At 46.1% G+C, this 9,081-nt stretch overlaps 1 protein-coding gene across 1 annotated transcript; it reads left to right on the top strand.

Moving 5' to 3' along the window:
* The first annotated feature begins 2,036 nt into the window (after positions 1–2,036).
* LOC128736247 (uncharacterized) lies at positions 2,037–8,630 on the top strand. The gene is made up of 2 exons (XM_053830726.1): positions 2,037–6,782; positions 6,840–8,630. Exons 1-2 carry the CDS (start codon positions 2,037–2,039, stop codon positions 8,628–8,630), a joined length of 6,537 nt encoding a protein of 2,178 aa, XP_053686701.1.
* The last annotated feature ends 451 nt before the right edge of the window (positions 8,631–9,081 follow it).

Genomic DNA, 9,081 nt, shown 5'->3' with positions numbered 1-9,081 from the left:
TGAAACCCCCACATGCCAAATTTGGTTCCATTTGCTTGATTAGTTCTCGAGTTATGAGGAAATTTCTGTCTCATTTGTAAAGGAGCCCCCCCTCTTATGCCCTCCTTGAAATTGCTTTCATGTCCCCCCTTATATTGCTGGTATTTTTCTCTATCCAACGACATATAAATTGCTCAGTTTCGTTCAGTAGTTTAGTACTTATTAGCATTTGAAATCTTTCATTTAAACGTTTTCGTTTTCACAAAGTGCTACCCAGTCCCAGTTAGAGGTGCGCGCCGCCGCCGCCTATGATTTAGAACCGGTGCGCCGCCTAGGTCCTTTTTCCTACGCCGCCGAAGCCATTTACCCACGCCGACGATATAGTCCGACAAAAATGCGGGTCAACATGTTAACAGCACATAGTGAACCCATTTTGTGAATTCATTCTTATAATATACCTCTAATTTAGATTCAATTAAACTGAAAAGAATTCACAACATCATATTCGCTGGACATCGTAGGGACTGAACCAACTTATTTCTACGATAACGGTTGTTCACAGCTGGATTTGCTGATCATGAATCGCCCGGAGATTTGTACTGCCTTCCAGCAAGTTGAAGTTCCAGGCTTGTCAAAACATGACGTAATATTTTGCTCACTTGATATCGATGTTTTTTCGAATGATCGGCTCAGTGGGAATACATACCGTGACTATTTTAACTTCAATGCAACTGAGCTCTGTCGAAGTGTGCACGATATTCCTTGGTCCACCTTCTACTCTTTGATCGACATCAATTAACTAATGGATTTCTTTAACGAAAGATTAATATCTGTCCATGATTCCTGCATTCCGTTACGAACCGTTCGTCATCGCAAGGTTTATAATTCTTGGTTTAATGATGAAATCCAGACAGCTACAGTGGAAAGGGATATGGCATATAAAGACTGGAAAGCAGCACCCGTGGAATGGAAAAATCGGAAAAAGGACGTTTACAAGCAATTAAGGAATAGAGCAAACGCGCTTATTCGCAGAGCAAAAATTGAGCATCTTAGTACGAATCTTGCTTCCGATGTGTCGCCATCCAATCTTTGGAGGAAACTGAAGCATCTTGGAGTTGGGAAGTCGGTATATGGTGAAGAGTGCCCATTCGATCCTGATTTAGTAAATGCTAATTTCGCAAGCCATTTTACTAGTGACGAAGAAAATAGTCATGTACATTCGCATGTTTGGTTCGAAGAAGGATTCCGGTTCCACCCCATAAGTACACATGAAGTGGTAAATGCTTTTTACGACGTTAAGTCAAATGCTGCTGGTATGGATCACTTCTCGAAGAAATTTTTGAAAATCATCTTTCCACTCGTAATCAACCAAATCGTCTATCTATACAACAAAATAATCGAAACATCTGCTGTTACGAAACGGCTGGGCGGTTTCGCTCAGTGTGAGTTCGGTACCGCCCGTCATTCTGACGGTACATAAACGTCACACGGAAAAATGTCAGGCAGCATTACCTCGTGGCTCGAACTGTCACATGGAGCATAATTCCATTGTGCTAAAAGTAGAGTCAATAGCCAGTCGCGTTTGTCTTAAACCTAAAGCCTTAAATCTAAAACTAAACTAAACTTACTTAAATAAAATTGAATTATAAACTATTTGGATTTGAACTAAAGTGTTTGCGTTAGTCAATTACTATTGATCGCTTAGGTAACTATGAAAACCATGCAATTTATCCTAAACTAAGTGAATACTTATACCCTTACTTATACTTAAACTAATTATAGAGATAAAAGCTAATAGTACGGCAAACAGTACGGTTCTTAAAGCTAAAAGTACAGCTAATTCCATGCAAGTTAATTGAATAGATAGCTAACGAAGAAGAAATCGTTTCGGATAAAAAACGGAAGAAAATACGAAATGTAAGCGAAAATTGTACCACATAAAATCCATTGTAAATTATCTCAACAAAACATTTCAGCCTTGAAGCTGCGTAAAAGCTGCTATCTGGATCTATTCACTTCCCCATCCGAACAAACTTCAAGGATTTCCTATCGACGAGATGGATGTAGCGAAACATTGCGCGAAGTGCGATCGTCCGGACACGGCGGATAACCTAGTCGGATGCGATACGTGCGAAACCTGGATGCACTACGGGTGCGCACAAGTGACAGATTCCATCGCCGAGGAGAATCGTAGTTGGAAATGTGATCAATGTCGTGATGCAGAAACATCCCAGTCTCGGGTGTCGTTCGGTCGCTCAGCTTCAAGCAAGCGCTCATCTAGGTTAGATCTCAGCCTAAAGATGATAGAAGAACAAAAGGAGATGGAAAAGAGGAGAATCTTGGAGGAAGAAGCTGCTCAAGCAGCCGCTAGGAAGAAGCTAGCCGAAACGGAGGAGAAGTTTATGAAGAAAAAATATGAACTTCTGCTGATAGAGGCTGATGATTCGGAAGGCGCAGAAACGAGGTCAAGACTGAGTAGTCGAGCTGAACGTGAAAAAGTTAAGACGTGGTTAAGCGAGCAGGAAGTCGGCACAGCACATCGAGTGAAAGTAGTGTCATCCAGTTGCATTCCGCAAACGTCCGCAGCTTCAGAAATAGCTCAACAGTCTACAGCTCCAGCTTCTAGTGTATTAAACCGAATCGTGCCGCATGTTGCCGTCGTCGAACCACCGGCTCCCATGTCAGCTTCCACCCCGAACTCGGTTGAGGGTTCCAGAAACAAGGAACATCCCGTTGCAGCGACTGTTTCTCAATCGGCAATTCCGGTGAGATCGAGTGGAGATTTCGTTTCACACACTGAAATTACTCTTGACATTCCCCGAAGACCACCGGTAAGTTCATCGTTGACTAGATGTAATTCCTCTATCCGGATCAATTCCTGCGTTCCGATGGATGCCGGCAGGATCAACCGTAGCGCCCCTCCTTCGATTGTCGAATCACACCCCGCGCACAGTCGCGGTCATCTACCAGAACCGATTGTAAATAATATTCCAATAAATATAAGTCAAACATCGGGATGTGTCGATATCGCAGTCGTGTGTCAGTCTAGTAGAGGCCCAATGTTACATGATAGCATAGTAGGGACAAGTGCACCAGTAGTCAGTACTATAAACCATATGTATCCACCTATGTCAAATTACAATACTACTTTCTCAACGGTCTCCTCAACGCTAAGTCAACAGTGCTTAACGAATGGTTCAGTGCAAATAGTAAATAGTTCTAGTGCATACAATAGCATAGCTGTTCCACAGTATGGCGTTATTAATTCTGGTGGTTTAGTCGACGGGTATCCACAAAGTTTGCAGAATTCTGTTCCATTTGTAACAATGCAAGCATCTCGACCAGTGTTTAACTCCGGTTGTCAATCAACGTGGGTTAATAATAATATAACCAGTGCGAGAGTCGGTGGGACCAGCAGCGGGATACAGTCGGTACCCATAGTTTCATCGCATGGAGAGGGAATATTCGCCAATTGTGGGGGTGTTTCAAGGTTTGCCAACCAGTTAGTACCATCTGCATTCATCACCGCCCCACACCAAGTTGGGTCACAGGCTTCCCAAGCATGGCCAGGTCAAAGTTCGTTCTATACACAGTCACAATCAAAGCCACAGCAGCAACAGTCCGCTGCATCTGTGCGAAGTGGACCATCCAGCGAACAAATAGCCGCGAGACAAGTGATGCCACGAGAACTGCCAAACTTTTCGGGTGACCCCCAGGATTGGCCACTATTTTACAGTTCGTTTTATAATTCAACAGTGGCTTGTGGATACACTGACTCGGAAAACTTGGCGCGGCTACAGCGCTGTTTAAAGGGTAACGCGTTAGAAGCTGTTAGAACCCGGTTACTAATGCCAGACTCGGTGCCATTCGTAATTGATACACTGAAACGGCTGTACGGCCGGCCGGAAATTCTGATACACTCTCTCCTCCAAAAGTTGCGAGCGGCACCTGCACCGAAAACTGACAACCTACAGTCGCAAATTAATTTCGGTCTCGCGGTACAAAATGTTGTGGATCACATGTCTATCGCCAATCTTACGGATCATCTCCGCAATCCCACGCTGCTTCATGAGTTGGTGGAAAAACTGCCACCCCAAATTAAAATGCAGTGGTCGTACTACAAAAACAAATGCGCTAGTGTCAATCTGACCGCCTTCAGCGCTTTTATGTCTGAACTCATGGTAATGGCCTCGGATGTTACCCTTCCAATGGACGCTCTCGCCCTAAGTTCGAAGCCCGGAAGATCGGGCAAGGAAAAACCGAAACTGTATGTACATTCCGATGAACATCGAGAGAGGAAAACCGTAGCAGCAGAGCAACACCTGGCTCAAACAGAACGAGCAAAGAAGGCCTGTATCTACTGCGCAAACGAACATCACGAGATCGCAAGCTGTAAGCAATTTAAAGCACTGGATATCGATGGTAGATGGAAAGTAGTTAAGCAGAAAAACTTGTGCAGGAGCTGCCTCGTACCACATCGGAAATGGCCATGTCGCACAAGAAAGGAATGCGGAGTGAACGGGTGCAGGATACATCATCACATACTTCTACACTCGCCAAACAGTTCGGCCGATACTTCGAACGGCTCCGGGAATGCAAGTACCGTTGTACATCAAAATCTTCATCGTTCGACGTCGTATTCCTTATTTCGATATTTACCAGTAACTATATATGGAAACGGTAAACAAGTCAGTACTTATGCGTTTCTGGATGAGGGGTCTAGTTCCACGCTTTTAGAACACAGTATTGCGTTGGCTCTTGGTATTAAGGGACCACCTGATGGCTTCTGCTTAAGCTGGACAGGAAATATTTCAAGGGAGGAGAAGGAATCCGAACGTGTTAGCGTGGTGATCTGTGGTGACGGCAAGCAGTTTAAGCTCCATAATGTGAGAACAGTGCAGCAGCTCCAGTTACCAGCGCAGACGATGTGCTATGAGGATTTGGCTCGTACTTATCATCATCTAAAGGGTCTTCCAGTTCGAAGTTACACGGATGCAATTCCGGGTATTATCATCGGAATAGAACATATCCGGCTACTAACTGCCTTGCGAACGCGAGAGGGACGTGATAACGAGCCGGTAGCTACAAAAACACGCTTGGGCTGGTGCGTATTCGGTAAAAGCTCCAACAACGGAGACGGGATGCAGCAGTTGAATCTACATCTCGTGAGTGAAGTATCAAACCGCGAACTGCATCAGTTAATGAAGCAATTCTTCACAGTCGAAGAGTCCAGCGTTACCGTGAAGCCAGAGTCAGAAGAAGACCGACGAGCGCGGCGAATAATGGAAGCTACAACTCGTCGTGTCGACAACCATTACGAGATAGGGCTACTATGGAGATACGATAAGCTATGCTTTCCGAACAGTTACCCGATGGCACTGCGGCGGTTACAAGCGTTAGAGAAACGGCTAAGTAAGGATCCAGTGTTAGACGCAAAAGTGAGGGAGAAGATAATGGAATACGAAGCGAAGGGATATGCTCATCGCATTACGCCGGAAGAGCAGAGCTCTACGGATCCCAGTAAAGTCTGGTACTTACCCTTGGGAGTGGTCCAGAACCCAAAGAAACCGAATAAGTTGCGGTTAATATGGGACGCTAAAGCACGAGTAGGAGGAACATCGTTTAACGACATGCTGCTAAAAGGTCCGGACCTCCTTGTATCTCTGATGGAGGTATTGTTGCGCTTCAGACAGGGGAACATTGCGGTGGTAGGTGATATTAAGGAAATGTTCCACCAGATCCGGATACGGGATGATGATAAACAGGCCCAGAGATTCATATTTCGACAAAGTCCAGAGACAGAACCCCAGGAGTATGTTATGGACGTAGCAACCTTCGGGGCATCGTGCTCGCCAAGTCTGGCACAATTTATAAAAAACAAGAACGCATCGGAGTTTGCTGGAGCCTTTTCGAGGGCGGCGAAAGCTATAACGCAAAACCACTATGTGGATGATCTTCTAGATAGCGTAGACACCGAAGAGGAGGCCATCCTGCTAGTCAACGAAGTAAAGCACATACATCTTCAAGCAGGATTCGAGATTCGCAACTTCTGTTCCAATTCAGTCGGAGTCCTGGCGAGCATTGGGGAACCGGTAGCGCGTCGACAAATATCCATGAACCTGGAAAAATCCCCAGAATCAGAGCGAGTCCTTGGATTGATCTGGAAGCTAACGGAGGATGTTTTCACGTTCGACATAAACAGTATGAAGGAGGAGATAAAGACGCTGATTCACAGCGGAGCTACACCTAGTAAACGGCAAGTTCTACAAACGGTAATGTCCTTGTTCGACCCACTGGGGCTGATAGCGCACCTCGTTGTCCATGGGAAAATACTCATGCAACAGATTTGGAGAACCGGAACGGAATGGGACGAGCTCATTGCGGAAGAATTGTGGGACGATTGGAGACTGTGGTGTCAGTGCCTGCAGCGTTTGGACGAAGTGAAGGTACCTCGTTGCTTCTTCAAAGGGGTAGGCATTACTACACTCAAAGATGCGGAAGCCCACCTGTTCGTAGATGCTAGTGAGATGGCTTGTGCATCGGTTCTGTATCTTCGCTTCATGGACAACGGTAAACCCAGATGTGTCCTAGTAGCCGCGAAAACGAAGGTCGCCCCGCTGAAACCACTTTCCATCCCGCGTCTTGAACTTCAAGCGGCAATGATCGGAACAAGGTTGATGGATTCCGTTCTAAACGCTCTAGATATACAAATTACCAAGCGCTTCTTGTGGACTGATTCGACAACGGTCCTCTGCTGGTTGCGATCTGATAGTCGACGCTACCATCAATTCGTTGCCTTCCGGGTAGGATAAATCCTCACCTTAAGCAGTGTTGATGAGTGGCATTACGTGCCATCGAAGAAGAACGTCGCTGATGTCGCCACAAAATGGAAAGATGGACCAAGCTTTGACCCGAACCATCCGTGGTACAATGCTCCGGAATTCGTATACCAAGCGCAGGATCAGTGGCCGTCGGAACCGCTCCAGAGTCAGGCGGAAACGGAAACCGAACTACGTGCCGTGTTTCTCTTCCACGGTACGGTGCCTTATGAGCTATTGGAAATGTCTAGGTTTTCGAAGTGGAACCGTCTGTTGAGAGCTACAGCCTACGTTCTACGAGCCGTGCGGAGATTCAAGGGAGAAAAACCTGTTAAACCAAATCATTTAACACAGGGCGAGCTGTACAATGCAGAAAACCTAATATGGAGACAAGTGCAAGCTGGGACGTACCCGGATGAGTACGCAAACCTACGGCGTAATTTAGCGAATCCCGCAAGTCCGTCTCAAATCCCGAAGAACAGTCCACTATACCGCCTTTCGGTATTCCTAGACGAGCGAGGCGTCGTCCGAATGAATAGTAGAATCTCCACCGCGCCTTCTGTGCCGTATGACATGCAGTTCCCAATTGTGCTACCAAGGAAGCACCCGGCAATACGTCTTCTAACAGAGGACTACCATCGCAGGTTTCTCCACAGTAATGGCGAAACAGTTTGCAACGAAATGCGTCAACGATTCCTTGTGCCAGGATTACGTATTCTGATTCGTCAGGTGGCGAAGCAATGTGTGACTTGCCGTGTTAGAAAAGCTGTTCCAGCACCGCCTATGATGTCAGCTCTACCAAAAGTCCGCGTAACAGGGATGGTCAGACCATTCACCCACACTGGCGTGGACTACCTGGGACCAATACAGATCAAACAGGGGCGCAGTTTAGTGAAAAGGTGGGTTGCATTATTCACCTGTCTCGCGATTCGGGCTGTGCGCCTGGAGGTAGTGCATAGTCTGTCTACGCAGTCGTGCGTGATGGCTATCAGGCGTTTTGTGGCTCGACGTGGTTCCCCGGAAACCTTTCACAGCGACAACGGGACAAACTTCGTGGGCGCGAGCAACCTATTGGCAAACCAGGTACAGAACATACATGAGGACTGCGCCGTAACTTTCACGAACGGTGAGACAAGCTGGCTGTTCAATCCGCCATCCACACCCCATATGGGTGGCTGTTGGGAGCGCATGGTGCGCTCTGTTAAATCCGCTATATCTGCCATTGCGGATCATCCCCGACATCCTTGCGATGAGGTATTCGAGACAGTCGTGATTGAAGCTGAGTCGATCATTAACTCCAGGCCTCTGACGTACATCCCGTTGGAGTCAGCAGAACAGGAGTCTCTCACACCTAATCACTTTTTGCTCTTCGGTACGAAAGGCATCACTCAACCGGGGATACCTATTAAGGCGGAGGAAAATAGCTTGCGGGACAGTTGGCGTCTCGCACAGTACTTAGTGGACCACTTCTGGACTCGGTGGGTACGGGAGTACCTCCCAACTATAACGAAGCGTACCAAATGGTTTGAGCCGGTTAAGCCATTGAAAACCGGTGACCTTGTACTGGTGGTTGAGGATAGTAAGCGGAATGGCTGGTTAAGAGGCAGGATCGTAGACGTGATTAAGGCGGCGGATGGACAGGTTCGGCGAGCAGTTGTACAGACTAAAAACGGAATGCTCAACAGACCTGCGGTTAAATTAGCACTCCTCGATATTCAGTTGCCTGTAGACGGTCCGGAACTACACGGGCAGGGGGATGTTACGAAACGGCTGGGCGGTTTCGCTCAGTGTGAGTTCGGTACCGCCCGTAACAGTCATTCTGACGGTACATAAACGTCACACGGAAAAATGTCAGGCAGCATTACCTCGTGGCTCGAACTGTCACATGGAGCATAATTCCATTGTGCTAAAAGTAGAGTCAATAGCCAGTCGCGTTTGTCTTAAACCTAAAGCCTTAAATCTAAAACTAAACTAAACTTACTTAAATAAAATTGAATTATAAACTATTTGGATTTGAACTAAAGTGTTTGCGTTAGTCAATTACTATTGATCGCTTAGGTAACTATGAAAACCATGCAATTTATCCTAAACTAAGTGAATACTTATACCCTTACTTATACTTAAACTAATTATAGAGATAAAAGCTAATAGTACGGCAAACAGTACGGTTCTTAAAGCTAAAAGTACAGCTAATTCCATGCAAGTTAATTGAATAGATAGCTAACGAAGAAGAAATCGTTTCGGATAAAAAACGGAAGAAAATACGAAATGTAAGCGAAAATTG

This window comes from Sabethes cyaneus, chromosome 2, assembly GCF_943734655.1.
Source record: "Sabethes cyaneus chromosome 2, idSabCyanKW18_F2, whole genome shotgun sequence".
Classification (NCBI taxonomy): Eukaryota; Metazoa; Arthropoda; class Insecta; order Diptera; family Culicidae; genus Sabethes; species Sabethes cyaneus.
Note: the sequence above shows the minus strand (reverse complement) of the source record. Positions and strands in the feature narration are given on the sequence as shown.

Coding starts and splice junctions, on each gene's coding strand:
- LOC128736247 (XM_053830726.1), top strand. CDS start 2,037: ATGGATGTAGCGAAACATTGCGCGAAGTGCGATCGTCCGGACACGGCG. Junction 6,783..6,839: donor ATCAATTCGTTGCCTTCCGG/GTAGGATAAATC, acceptor GTGCCATCGAAG/AAGAACGTCGCTGATGTCGC.